At 56.4% G+C, this 14,332-nt stretch overlaps 1 protein-coding gene across 19 annotated transcripts in view; it reads right to left on the reverse strand.

Moving 5' to 3' along the window:
• The window catches only part of EPB41L1 (erythrocyte membrane protein band 4.1 like 1), an 80,301-nt gene that overhangs the window by 23,380 nt on the left and 42,589 nt on the right, over positions 1 to 14,332 (reverse strand). For 11 of the 19 annotated variants that reach the window (XM_083801335.1, XM_083801329.1, XM_083801339.1 and 8 more), the window contains 13 exons: positions 13,926 to 14,090; positions 10,774 to 10,878; positions 10,649 to 10,691; positions 9,481 to 9,556; positions 8,923 to 9,141; positions 8,729 to 8,816; positions 7,534 to 7,686; positions 6,664 to 6,761; positions 5,961 to 6,136; positions 5,335 to 5,483; positions 4,511 to 4,546; positions 2,241 to 2,432; positions 751 to 849 (listed from right to left, as the gene is read on the reverse strand). In XM_083801335.1, the coding sequence (XP_083657461.1) occupies positions 751 to 849; positions 2,241 to 2,432; positions 4,511 to 4,546; positions 5,335 to 5,483; positions 5,961 to 6,136; positions 6,664 to 6,761; positions 7,534 to 7,686; positions 8,729 to 8,816; positions 8,923 to 9,141; positions 9,481 to 9,556; positions 10,649 to 10,691; positions 10,774 to 10,878; positions 13,926 to 14,090 (1,599 nt within the window). The remainder of the gene's footprint in view (positions 1 to 750; positions 850 to 2,240; positions 2,433 to 4,510; positions 4,547 to 5,334; positions 5,484 to 5,960; positions 6,137 to 6,663; positions 6,762 to 7,533; positions 7,687 to 8,728; positions 8,817 to 8,922; positions 9,142 to 9,480; positions 9,557 to 10,648; positions 10,692 to 10,773; positions 10,879 to 13,925; positions 14,091 to 14,332) is intronic. The other 8 variants (XM_083801334.1, XM_083801330.1, XM_083801328.1 and 5 more) reach the window with 3 other exon arrangements.

A 14,332-nucleotide genomic window follows, 5' to 3' on the forward strand; every position in this document is an offset into this window, starting at 1 on the left:
CACTCAGGGAGGACACGCACCCCAGCACTGCTGTGCACTACATTTCAGCGCGGTTGGATCCAACCACATCAGAACCAAGTCTCGAAGACCACTTTTCTTCTTCTCAGTGCTATCTTTTTTCAGCTGTCCCAGGAAACAATCGCTATCACACGACAACGAACCCTGAACGCAAGGAGTGCTGTGCCCACGTCCCTCACAGGCAGGAAGCACACAAGGACTTGGAAGGCAGGGTGATCCTGCTGTGTACAGGTGCCAATCCAACATTTTTGATGCATCCAGAGGTGCCCTACTTCCGGGTGCCAGGGCCTCAGCAACTGTAACTGCAGCTGAAGGGAGGGGAAAGCACAAGGGATTGCTGAAGACAGCCTGTAGCTGGGTGCCTGTCTGCACCTGGAGGAGACACCTGCAGAGAACCTGTGCCGTGGTGCTCAGCACTTGCCTCCTGGGACCCCTGGCACCAGCTCCAGCATGGACCCTCACCCAGAGCACAGCCAACCCTGGGGGATGCCCTGCCACCACTCAAGGCCAGTGGGGCTTCACTGGAAGGTCTCCCAGGACCCTGTCTCACAGATTCAAAGCAATAGGAACAGGAGCAGATTCCACCAACAGCCCTGCCCCAGAGACCCATCCAGGGGTGCCAGCAAACAGCTTGAGCTCTGCTTAGAGGGCAGGAACGCCTCACACTGCCTGAGGGGCACCATGAGAGGGCAAACTGTGAAGCCAAGGGAAGAGAAAGGGGATGATGATAACCTCAGGAGAGGAGACAAGGCTTTTCTGCGTGAAAGACTCCATGCATAGGGAAGCTCCGTGCTCAGATGCAAAATCGTCTAAGGTGTCCTCTTCCATCCACTGTGTCAGCACGGAAACCCCAGCACCCATGGGGAAAGAGAAAGAGAGAGAAAGAGAGAGGGAGGGAGGGAGAGAGACAGACAGACAGACACAGAAAGAGAGAGAGCACATGAGAAGGAATGAAGGAACAAATGGGTGGATGATGGATGGATGGATGAACAGAGATCACCAGCTATGCCAGGTCTAGATGTTACGTTTAGGTCTTTCTTTGCACACTATACATATGCTTCTAAAACAGATGTGAGGTTAAAAACCCTCCTCCTCTTTCTGGCTTGGCGCTTTGTTGAGGGGTTGTTACCTCCTGCAACTCTCCTCTGCCTGGGTTGCTCTGTAGCCCCAGCCGAGCCAGCCCCGTATCTCCAGGGGACCAGCAGGCACATGTGCACACCACAAATTCCCCATGGAGAGGCCCCAGACGAGCCTCCCCCAGAGCCCCTCCTCATATCGCAGTGCCATGACCTCACTTGCTCAGTGAAACAGTTCCAGGACAGAGCTGGGGCAGGGAGTGCCCCACACGCAGAGTGTATGAGGCCTGAAGCTCACGGCTGCTGGCTCCACAGCTCTTGCAGGGGAGAGGACGCTGAGGTGGGGAGAGCAAGCATGGAGGGTCCGGTGCTCTCAGCCCACATGGGAGGGAGGGAGAGGGTGTCCGAGCTGTGGAATACCCTCACCATTGAGGCCTGGGCCACTGCCTGGGCTGAGCCAAGCACGAGCCCAACCCTGTGCAGCACCCAGCTGCACTGAGGGGGGGGGGGGGGGGACGGACGGACGGACTCTGCACAGCCCAGATGTCCTGCTCCAGCACCCCAGGCATCTTCCTTTCTCTCCTAGGGCAGATGTCCCACTGCAAAGCCAGCAGATAAAATGCCAGGAGGAGAGGACACAAATGCAGAATCCCAGCACAGCACCACTCAACCCAGCACCCCTCCTCCGGCTCCCACCAACCAGGTCGTGGCAGGTCAGTGTGCCACAGAGCACCTCTGTGCAGGAGCCCAGCCCCGCACTCCTGGGGACACCCATCAGACAAGACTTGCACAGGGTGCTGACAAGCAGGAGCCCTGATAGGATAAAGGGTGAAGAAGGCCCCATCTCACAGCCCAACCCACAGGTAACAAACACATCCCCCTGAAAAGGACCAGTTTGACCCCATGCAGTGCCTGGGCATAAAGGGAGATCACTACCAGCAGAGAGGAAACAGTTAGCTCATTACAAAACTTGGAGACAACAGCCTGGCCAGAGGCTCCCTTGCTTTACCCGCTGTGCCCAACACACAGCTCCCACTCTGCTCTCCCCAGGGCTGTGCTAGAGGCAGAGACCAGGAGCCCAGCAACTGATGAAGACCTCCCCATGAACAGCTTGATCCCATCCATAAGACAAGCAGCAGAACAAACCTCGCTGGCCTTTTCTGGGGTTCCCTTCGGTGTTTCATCCTCATGTTTGGGCGAGGAAGAGGCTGGTGAGGAAGGCAGCCTCCTGTCCCGGTCCCTGTGAACCAGCTTGCTGTTGGGCTCCTTCAGGGTCCGTTTCAGCTCATTGATGCTGGCCTGATGCTTTAGCAAAACATCTTCTGGCTTGTCTAAAAACTTGGGGAAGGAGAGAGGAAGGTAATCATGGTTAAAGCACTAGCCAAGGCAAAAGAGACAATCAGGGACGCTGGGGAGAGGTTGCTTTACACTGGGCTTGAATTTAGGGTCTCAAGAGCCAAATGTAGAGCGTATAAGAGCACCCTGGGCTGCAGTTCTCACTTAAGACCATTGCAGGGAACTGCAAGTGGTGGAACACCCACAGTGGTCTTCCTTCTGTGCAGGGCACAATATGTCCCTTTGGCATCTCCAGCATGGCCTGCTGAGGATGAGCTGAACCATCTACAGAAGAGAGAGGGCTCTCCTTAGGGATCAGGCAAGGGATAGGGGCCCACTGGAAATATCAGCAACCTCATCTGTGCTGCTCTCACATGCAAGGCACAAAAGGACCAAGAGCCTCTGTCCCAGCAGGGCAGGAAACTGGCCAGTCCTCTGAGCAAGAGCTTCAGGGAGTCGCCCATCGGCATTTCTGAAGGAGTGCCTTCAAAGGGGGGTTTCTGCTGAAGGGCAAGAGGTCAAGGGCTGGTCAAAGATGACCAACACGGATCCAAACCTGCATCAACATGGACCAGCTTGGGCCCAACAGCAGTCTGGGGTGGGGTTGGGTCTTGCCTGCTGTAGAAAGAGGACAGCTCAGAGAGCTCAAGCGCAAGGTTACATTTAGGTGTTAAAGAATCCTTTGGTGATGTTACAGGCACCAGGGTGGCTCCCCTTGTTCTGCCGCAGAGGTGGGCAAACTAGCTCCGAACAAGAACCCAGCTTCTGCTTCAAACTCAAACCTGGTTTGAGGTTCGAAAGGAGTCAGCTGAAGCATCTCCCCTCCCCCATATCTCTGCTCAGTGAAATCCCAGAGATCCAAAGGAGTCCCATGAAAAGCTCAGACAAATTATACAGATCGTGAAGGTTCAGCAGAATTCATGGACAAACTCCCCTGTCCACTTGCATGTGCTTCACGGTTTGCCCACCTCTAGGCTCAGGGTAGTGCCAGGGGGCACAGGGCTGCGGGAGCAGCACATGCACATGCAGCAGGGGTAAGCAATGAAGCAGACAGTGGAGGGACCGTGACCAGTGTTGGGCTGGGGGGCGAGACGCCAGCCTGCAGGAGCTGTGGTGCCCACCGCACCAGCAGGGTTTGCCCTGCTGTGCTGAGCAGGATGCCAAGGGCTGCATAGAGGAAGTGCAGCAAGCCCCATCTCATGGCCACTTGGCTAGCACTGCTAGGGCTGCACTGGCCTCTGTTGACTGGTCCAGCGATGATCCAAACCCCACTCTGAGTAGAAGAGAAACCTGGAGAGCAACTGTGAATTTTAGGCTGGGATGAATCGGCAGACCCAGGCCGGGGGTATCTCTGCTGCCCATTTCTGTTGGAGGTAGCACCGCAGGCACAGGTAATTTGTGTGACGGGAGAACACAGCCTCCCTCCTGCCTGCAATAGCTCACCCTGGCCAGGCCAGCCACAGTTGGTCGGGAAGCCCCTCCGCTGCATGGGGGTGGCTGTCAGTGTCTGCCTCTGACAGGTCAGCGCCAAAGGATGCTCAGGGACTCGTTTGCTCCCGGCAGGGCAGAAAGGCAGCAAGGGGCTTCGTGAAAAGCGAGCCTCTGTGCAGGGCACGTGACGCACAGCCCAAGTCAGGAAAGCCAAAAGCAAAGCATAGGCCAGGAGGTGGGAACGATGGGGCCAGCCTGTGCCGGGGCTGTCTCTTCAGTGGGAGAGATAGGGCCACAGGGCTGGACAGAGAGGAGACATGAGGAGAGGACATGGAGGAGTCAGTAACATGAGCAGAAGCCAAGTCTTCCCAATGGGCCAAGGACTCGGCATGGTGGCCTGGCCGTTGTGCCTTGGGAGGGCTCTTGCTCACACATACAGTTAGGACTACCTTACTTAGTGGGATAGAAGATGCTGTGTGTGCTCTGGGGCAGATCCCCAGCTGTCTGCTCATCGGGTGTCTCTAGCAGGCCAACCCCCCGCCTCGGTGCATCTTGTATTCCAGTAAATAGGGTGACACACAGTGGTGCTTTGAAAAGGATGGACAATATGATGCACCGATGAGAACTAAGATACTCCAGAGAGAGAATACCTCCTGCTTGTGCCTGGGGGTTGTTTCGTGCTCCGGCTGGCAGCAAAGAGAGGGTTAAAAGTAACCAGCAGGGTCAGTCGAGGAAACTTCTCAAGAGCATCACAGTTAAGTTGAATTCAGGTGCCTGCACAGGGCCTGGCTGTGCCCCCCTGCCCCCAGTCAGAACTGGTTATCAGCACAGGAGGACTGAACCCCGGCTCAGTACAGGGCTGAGACGGGCTGGGCTGTTCCCTGAGCCAACCCAGGGCCAGGGCAGAGAGCAGAGGGCCATAGCTGCACAACAATGGGGCTGTGGGCACGGCCACGGGATGCCCAAGCAGGGCCGTGTAGAGCTACAGGGTGCCAAGGGAGCAGGGGCCCAGCATGCTTCCCATGGCTAGGGAACTCCTTGCTTGCATAGTGGTGACCACTGGCACGCCTGGCCCTTCCCCATCCTGCACACCAGCATGGGACCGCCCCGTGATCAGCACTGCTTGGGGACCAGTCCTGCCTAGGGACTGGGCTCTGCTGGGGGCCAGCCCTGAGGAAAGCTGGAGGGTGCTGGGGAAATCGGAGCTGCTGGTAGGGTGTGACAGCTCTGTGTCCAGCGGTGAGGCCAAGAGCCATGCCCCCAAGCAGGACGGGTCACACCAAGCACTGGGCTTGCCTGGTGGAGAAAGGGCTCCAGATGACTCTGTCCTGATGTGACCCTTCCCACCTGCAGCATGGCCCTGAGACAGGGAGATGGAGCCCTGATGCCCGTGTCCCAGCCTGCTGCATGTCTGCTGTGGGCGTGGGCCAGCCCACCCACCTAACTCACGGTCCTCTGCCCACGAGGTCTGTACCTTCAGCTCCTTGATCTTTGTTGGGGTAGTCACCTCCTCGTCCTCCGTCTCGGACCGTCTCCCACTGCCAAACTCACCATCCTCATCCTGCTTCTCACCCTCTGCTCCAGCATCGTGGTTCTCGCTGACGGAGGCTGGGCGTGAGAACTCTGGGTGTGCAGGGAGAGCCCAGGTCACAGGCAGCAAGCATTTTTTCCCAGCCCTACCTGCCCCAGCCCTCCACCCCAGCCTGGCTAGGAGATGGTGGCTGTGGAGCCCCAAGAGCATCTGTAGCAGGAAAGACGTGTCCTAGGGCTTCCTGATGGTGCTGATGACCCAAAGTTCAGCCCACTTCTCCCTCCCTGCACCAGCCTGGCTTCCACACCTGCTTTGTACACAAGGAGCTGGGGACAGCCCCATCCCCAGGCTGCCCAGACCCCAGCCCTGGCTCAGCGGAGCCAGCTGTGCCTGCGGCCCTGCTGCTCACATGGTTTGAGCCACCACTTGGTGTGGGGACAGGCCATGGGCACCTAGTCAGGGACAGCCTCCAGAAGTGACCCTGGCTGCACCCCTCTGAACCTTCCTCCTTGCCTCCTTGCTCCCGCCAGCGGACCAATCTCCCTCCCCCTCCCCAATTTGGGGCATACCTCCATCAAGGCTGCGAGACATGGTGTACCGTTTGCTGGAGGAGCGCTCGAAGAAGGGGGCTGGGCGGTCAATGAGGGCGCTGGCCTGCCGTGTCTGTGCCTGCGTCCGCCCGCTGTAGCGAAACTTGGAGCCCATCACCAGGAAGCCCTTCGGGGGTGGCTCTGGGGACACCAGCCTGGGGATGGGAGAGGTGGGGTCGCATCGGCGAGTCCCAGCCATGCCCCCCAGCACTGCCCCCCAGCACCGGTGTGCAAAGCAGAGCTGAGACCACGGTGAAGGAGAGGGGCCAGCCACAGCGCAGGGCTAAAGGAGTGATGGGGGGAATTCAGGGCCGTAAGACGAGGACTGAACCAGCAAGTGGTCCTGGGCAGCAGTGGCACAGGGCAGCCAACAGAGCAGAGACAGCTCCCCACATGAGGAGGACAAACGAGAGCCTCCACACCTGGAGCACAGCAGGTCTGTGGCTGACAGAGGGGCAGAGCTGTTCCCTCCCTGCACACGAAAGGTAGAGTGGCCAGACCCAGGGGGCTGAAAGGCAGGGGACAGCCCACCCGCAAAGAGTGGGAGGATGGCCAGCTCCTGCCTGGGAAGGGCACAGGCAGCTGGGACACTGCAGGAGCTCCCCTTCCCCACACGAATATGCTGGAATGGGCCAGAGGCAGGAGCATGCCTGCCTCTGAGGCCTGGAAAAGGGCTCCTCACCTGAAGAAGGTGTGATGCTCTATGCAGACCTTCCAGAGACGCTTGGCAGAGCGGTGGTTGGGCAGCTTGAAGCCAATGGTGCTCTCAAACTGCTCGTACTTGGGGGAGATAGAGACATGCTGTTACAGGCAGATCCTGCCCTAGAGGATACGGTGGGATGGGATCTGCCTTGCCAAGGCCCTCAGGTTGCCTTGGCAGGAGCCATGACACACAAAACATCTTCAAAACAATGCTGGAAAGTTCCATACCCAGTCCCACTGGGTGGTAGGATCATACCGCCTAAATTTTTGGCCTAAGCACTTTCCTCAACTGTAAATGGATTTTCAGTGAGAGAGAAACTCCCTCAAGAAACATAAAACTTTTACGGCTTGTTTTGGCTAGAGAGAGTCTCTCTCTCCATCTCAGATGTGCTGTCCACTGGGAAATGTGTGGGTGGAAATGCATTTTCCCATCAGTGCAAGTAAAAGTAAAGAGAGTGAAAGTAAAGTCAGAAAACAATGATAGAAAACGAACGAAAAGCCTCTTTTTTTTTTTTTTTGAAGTATGGAAGACAAATATCAAAAACGGTCCTGAAATTCCCTTCCTGGGACACCTTCTTTTACCAGCAGGGTCACAGTGTCTGGCTTACGGGGAAAGGAGTGTGGGGTGTCCTGAGCCTGCTGAACTGCTGTGGCCAAAGACATCATGTCAGTGAGAAAATGAGAGTGCAAACAAGAAAGCACTTGCTGAAAACCTCCATTCACCACAGGAGCTATCCTCTCTCGGCCAGCTGAGGCCATTAGCTTGGGACTCCTGGGGCAGAAGATGAGGCTAGGAAAGGATCTCCCCACACAGCTCCACTTCAGGCTGCGCTGGGCCCATTGCACTCACCTCACCAGGGCGGATTTTGATGTAGAAGTTGCTCCTCTTATAGGAAATTTTAAGGATCTTGGGCCAGGCAAAACGGTTGATCCTCAGCCGGTCCCTGTAGATGAGCAGGCCGTTGGCACAGACGCCCAACATGATGTCAATGCCCTCTGAGTCCTGGAGGAGGCGAGAGGGACAGGAGGAGATGGTTCAGCAGCCCAGTAAGGACCAGTCCATTCTGGAGTGCCATGCTCCCTCCTGCCTAGCACTCTAAGTGGGACAAGTTGGCAGAGGTCACAGAATCACAGGATGGTTGAGGTTGGAAGGGACCATGTGTTTCAATCTCACTGCTCAGGGAAGGCCACCCAGAGCTGGTTGTACAGGACCATGTCCAGACGGATTTTAAATACCTCCAAGGAGGGAGATTCCACAGCCTCTCTGGGCAACCTGTGACAGTGCTGTGACAGTCGCCCATATAGTAAAGAAGTGTTTCCTGATGTTCAGAAGTAACCTCCTGTGTTTTAGTTTGTGCCTATTGCCTCTGGTCCTGTCCCTGGGCACCACTGAAAAGAGCCTGGCTCTGTCCTGTCTGCACCCTCCCTTCAGGTATTTATAAACATTGATGACCCTCTTCCAAGCCTTCTCTCCTTCAGGCTGAACTGTCCCAACTCCCTCAGCCTTGCCTCATATGGGAGGTGCGACAGTCTCTTCAGCATCTTGGGGATCCCAGAACTGGACATAGGGCTCCAGGTGTGACCTCACCACTGCTGAGCAGAGGGGAAGAACCACCTCCCTTGACCTGCTGGTAATGCTCTGCCTAATGCAGCCCAGAATACTATTGGCATACTCTGCTGCAAGAGCACAATGTTGATCGACATTCAACTTCCTGTCCCCCCCAGGACCCTCAGGGTCTTCCCTGACCAGCTGCTTTCCCGCCAGGTGCCCCCAGCATGTCTTGGAGCCTGGGCTTGTTCCTCCCCAGGGGCATGACTTGGCACTTCCCCTTGCTAAAACAACAGTTCCAGCCCTGTTCAGCTCTTGCACTTAACGGGCACCCAAAGCAGCTTGCACATTTAAACTCTCTCTCTCGTCACTGCACCAACTGTAGGAAACAGGAGCTGGAGCTACTGTAAACCCTGATGTGCCAGGGGTGTGCTGGCACCAGGGCAGAACAGGGCTTGGCGTTGGCCGTCGCTCCCACAGCTCCACAGCCCAGTACCTTGGCATGGTGCAGGTCCACCCCGTACATGGAAAGCTTCTTTGCGTTCTCCAGGAAATGGATTTCTGCTTCCCCAGGAGTCATGCCCCTGCAGAGAGACAGAGACAGGGACACATGGCCAGACGCCCCACGGGGCACAGGCCAGTTCCCCAGTGCCTTCCCTCACCAATAGCCTGTCCCCTCCCGCAGCTCACCGGTAGGTCTTGTGCAGTTCCATGATGCGCTCTTCCAGCTCCCGTGTCTGGTTGGGGGCGAAGCGAAGCTCGCTGACATAGTTGCCCACGTGCTCCTCGGCATCGTAATCGCCCAGTTCAGCCTGCACGGCATATGAGCCCAGCAGGGCGTGCGTGACGAAGGAGCAGGGGAGGCGCCCTGTGATGATGTCCGCACGCAGCTGCAGGCACAGGTAGTATCTGCAGAAGGGGACAGAGGGTAAGAGCAGGGCAGAGGCGCATGCCCTGGAAGCAGGCTGGGGCTCCCTGTGGAGGCTCTGCATGTAAAGAACACCCACTCTGCACCACTCTCCGTGGGACTGCCACCTCCAATAGATGCCTTCCCAGCCCCATTCTGTGTGATTTAGAGATGCCATGCACAGAAGAAAGACAGCGAGCCTCTGACAACTCCCCTGGCTACCCCTGCTGCTGTCCTGAGTGCTGCCCCTCCTCACGCTTCCCGCCTGGCCCTCTGGAAGCTGTTCCAGCAGCTGTGCCCAAGGGCACACCACGTTGTAGGCTCCTAAGGGCAGTCCTCACCTTGTGATGTCCTCCGTGAGCTGGGCAGGGTCAGGAGGGTAAAACTTCACAGTGAAGGCGAAGTTCCAGAGTCCACCTAGCAAAAGTAGGGAGCAGTAAGGGCAGGGGCTACACTGGCTGCCTGCAGGAATCTCCCTCACTCCCGCACACGGAGTGCACACAGCATCCAGGCATTTATTAAAGGGTCCCAAGACTCCACCCAAGCCTGGCACAGGGTCAGGAAGCTCCAAAGGCTGCCATGAGGCAGATGAACCCCTGAGAGGTTGTGCAGCTCCCAGCTGCTCTAGCCACTCAACTGTCAGGACAACAGTGCAATTTGGGTAAACGTCCCCAAACAGCTGGGGATAGAAAAGCATCACATCTTGGGACCCATCAGCTCAGCTCACTCCATGCAGAGACTAACACTGTCACAGCAAAAGCCTCACATGTCCTAGTGAGGTGACATCATAGGCAACAGCCCTTCTGCCACTCCAGTGCATGGTGCAGCAAGGCAACACCTTGGACAAAGGCACCCCTGCATCCCAGCACCCATCCCAGTAAGCTCACCCTGCCTCCACCCATCCCCATCCTCCCTGCTCTGGGCAAGAGGAGATGGCACCCAGGGCGGGGACCAAGTCTCGGATGCTCTCCAGAGGCACAAACTGGGTCTGTGATGCCCACACCTGTCACGAACAGGAGGGGAGGTGGGCAGGGCTAACAGGCACCTGAATAAGCTGGGCCGTTCCTGGCCTTGACCATGCCTCAGTGCTTGAGTTTGTTGGAGTGCCCCGTCAGTTGATTTAACTTACTAACCTGACAGAAAAGGACGATCATTTTCTGCCACACTACTAAAATGAGCTGATGGAGGGCACAGCAAGGACTGAGCAGCCAGGGACAGCGCACTAGGGAGGGGGCAACGAGCAGGGAGGCTCTCTGCCACAGCAGCTGAACCTGCACAGGGCCTGGTTTCCAGCCACTACCTCCCAGGTTTCTCATGTGTGACCCCGTGGAACACCAGGCTCCCGGCAACATCCCTGCCCTGTCCTGTGATCAGCCGGGGACCTGGAACCCACCAAGGGCACAAAGTTACAAGTGGAGGTGAGGGCTCAGCCCAGCCGCAAACAGTGGCTGGGGCCGAGCTGTCTGGGAGCCCAGCACTGGGGAGGAATGGCCCTCCCCAACCACTTACTGCGGATCTGCTTCTTGATCTCCTTGGAGGGGTCCAGCCAGTTCTGAAAGGAGGAGACAACATGTCAGCGGGCTGGGGACCCCACTCAGCAGTGGGGTGGTTGTAGAGGGGTTCCCCATCCTCACCTTCTGGCTGTCGGAGTCGCAGAAGGTAAGGCCGAAGTAATCCTTCTCCAGAAGGTTAAGGTGCTCACACACCATGTCGAAGAGGACCTGGCCTCGGGCATGCTTCTGCAGGAGACACAGAGAGGCTCACGGTGAACCAGCTCCCTCGTGTCGCCAGAGAGCCAGCAGGAGAAGGCAGCACCCGTTGGACACAGGACACCTCTGTCCCCGCCTGCATCGGTGTTAGCTGGGAGCAGCCCCAGGATCAGCGCAGCCCTGGCCCCCCCAGGCCACCACACAAAACTGCTGGGGGCTGCCTTTGAGAGCAGCCCCCTTGTCTGGCAGTGCTTGGCCTGGGCCCACGGACCCCATCGGGGCACCATGTGCTGTTCCCTGGCCACACAGCCCACGGTGCAGCCCGTGGCAGGTCCCACAGGTCGGGGGAGACCCAGCGGCCACCTGGCTCATCCCCCATCACACCAAGGGACGGTGGTGCCAAACCAGAGCAGGGTGCAGCCAGACCAGGCACCTCTGCTCCAGAGCAAAGGGTTGGGACAAACACGTCCCAGACCTCGTGGTGGATGCTGCTGCCTGTAGACCAAGCTCCTTCCCAACGCCCTCCTCACAGCACAGCAGGACGGAAGAGAAGCACGAAGAGCCTAAGACGCATGCTACGATGGAGGATGCCCTCATTACTGGTCCTTTGAACTCCCTTGTGTATTTTCTCGTCACTACCAGTGGCAGTGAGGCCCCTGATTGCTCACGGAGAGGCTCATATGTTTCTCACGCATTTACAGACTTCTCCGACCAGTAGCTCCTGATTTACCCTCTCTGAGGTACCCATTTCTTTGAGTACCTCTACCAAGCGCTACAGCACTGGAGCCACTCACACAGAAACCAGCACAACTACAATGTCTCACTGCTGCCAGACCCCAGCCCTGAGCTCCTCCTGACATCCAGATCTCCTCCAGACCCCAGCATTTCCTGCCATACCCTTTCTATATCTTCCCCTTCCCGCTAACCCAGATTTCCATGGCAGGGGTTCAGCACACAGCACATGGAAGGGTGTAACACCAAATGGTTTGATTTCCCTTTCTGATTTTTACAGAATTAAGCATTAACATCCTCTGCGTGCAGACAAGGCAAAACTATTTCCATGGGGCCCAACAGAGAGAAAGAAGAAATTCAGCACAAGCCTTTCTGCGCTAAACAATTCCTCCTCCTCTCCCCTACACCCCAAATTACATTTTTAGACAGCAGAAGCTCCGTGTTTGCTGAGTCAACCCTGTCCTCTGCACTGCAACAACAGAGAACTTGACCTCACTGTGAATAAAGCCCTGCATGCCCCAGCTCACTGCCAACATCAAGCACTGGGAACAAAACCAGACTAGAAACAAAGCCTATGGGGGGCTGGGACTGTAATGCTCTGCTTTTCCTAAGCTTGTTGAGAATCATTGTTCTGCTAACAAAGCAGCCAGCCATTGTACATCCCAGATTTGTCTTTGCATGCAGGTTTTGCTTGGCAAATGAGAATGGGGATCTGGGGAAGGATGACACCACCACATGCTGCTTCAGGGCTGACCGAAGTCACTCCTTTGCCCCATGAGCCCACTGCAGTCACAGGAGCACTCGGCTCTGGTTATATTGTTGGGAGAGACTTTCATCTTCATGACAATCCATCTTTCCACAGCCACCAAAGCTCTCTGTGACAGACTTTACCACTAAAGTGACAGTAAGGGCTGCTGGAGCACAGAGATCAAAGGCACCACTGCTGGTGCTGGAACCCAGAGGCCAGACCTCCCCCGCCAGCTGCCTTGGGGCATTCACTATTCCTGTGCAGCCACAGAGAGCAGGAGCGTTCCTTATGTTCATTAATCCTGCGCAGCCGAGACCTCGTGGAGCCAGGACCTGCATACAGATGCAGGTCTGCTGTGCGCAGCCTGAGCTGTTGCCACCCTGCTGAGAACAAAAACCCCTCCACCCACTCACCAGCAGCAAGTGCAAAGGTCTCCCTGACAAAGGCTCCAGGATCTCTGCTTCTGAACAGTTTCAACTTCTGCATTTTTAAGCAAAGTTTCTCAGAAATGTCCCTCTGACCAGGAAGATGCTGCAGGTCAGAGACATGCTACCTCCTTGAATGCAGGCAGGAGACAGAAGCAAGTGCAGAAATGGGCACGCCCGGCCCACAACCCTTCTCCGAGCTGCCTCTTCCCCATAGTGGGTTCACAGAGCCCCCACCCCAGCCCAAACTCTGGGCTTGATTTAATTCTAGGTGTCTCCTAACCCTGTGCTGACAGCAGCTGAAGCAGGCCTGCAGCATATCCCAGCGTAAAGGTGGCCACTGGCGGGCGCCAGTCCCTTCTGTCCCTTCCTGCAGCAACAGCCACTACCAGGGAAGCACACGCTCGCCCACACTCTCATTGCACGCTTGCAACACTGCACAAATAGTGAGCAGCCCACACACCCACAGCAGGGTGCCCAGGCCCGCTGCTCTGCCAACGCACATGAGGGTGCATCGACAAGGACATGCATGTGTATCACCTTTATTTACTCACACACACGCACTGCTGCCAGGCTTCAGCACACGTCCCAGATGGTCCCTGGCCTGCCAGTTTTATGGGGAAGGACACAAGGGATGAAAACAGGGAGAATGGGGTGAGGTGCAGTTTGTAATGCTGCCAAAACCCATGTGGGTCTGTGTGCACACATGAAAACCCATCTCGGGGAGCCATGTGTATCTGCACATGTTGGCCTCTTTGCACAAACACATGCACACACATCCTCTGCCTTGGCACGTGGGACAGCAAACACGCTGTGCTCTTGAGGTGTCAACAGAAACGCTGGCATACATATGTGTCATGCACATATTTTCATGCAGAGCTTTATCTCCATCTATTAAGCTTCTGCTTTCTACACACTGTTTTCCATAGCGAGTAGCTAACAAATTTGGACTCTAAAAGCTGAAATTTCCTGCTAAGATTTTTTTGTTTGTTTTGAAATTCCAACTTAAACGGTCATTTCTGTGGATCATTTTGTCTGTATGACAAGCACTCCAAAGCTGTCCTTGGAACAGCCCTGACATAAGGACTTGCTGGAGGCCAGCTGTGGGCTGGGCAGGGTTCCTAGGCTGAGACATGTCCCCTGCTCAGCTCCGGTGCGCTCCTCTGACTCACCTCCACTTCGCACTCATACTCAGAGGCATCAAGCAGGGTCACTCTGCAGAGGGCACTCTTGATTTTCTTGTTAATTTTCTGGGGCGACTTCTGGGTCTTGCTAGGCGTTGTTTTATCAGAGAGCCCATCGGTCTCGCTGTAGTCCTTTTCCTCCATGTCTGTGCCCTGGAGGGTGAGAGATGCACAGAGTTACTTGGCACTGCTGCCAGGATGGGAGCCCTTGCAAGGCCAGCAGAGGAGGCCAGCACTGCCTCTGCCCCTTAGCAATACAGGATCCCAAAGCTAGGAGCTCACCCCTGAGCCCCCACCCCCAACCGTTGCCACCGTCACGGTTGGAAGAGAGACTGCAAAAAGAACACCTGTGGGCCTGTTGTTGGTCCAGCAGCTGAGACCTCCCTATCTGGCTG

Source organism: Anser anser (genome assembly GCF_964211835.1).
Source record: "Anser anser genome assembly, chromosome: 16".
In the NCBI taxonomy this organism is placed as follows: Eukaryota; Metazoa; Chordata; class Aves; order Anseriformes; family Anatidae; genus Anser; species Anser anser.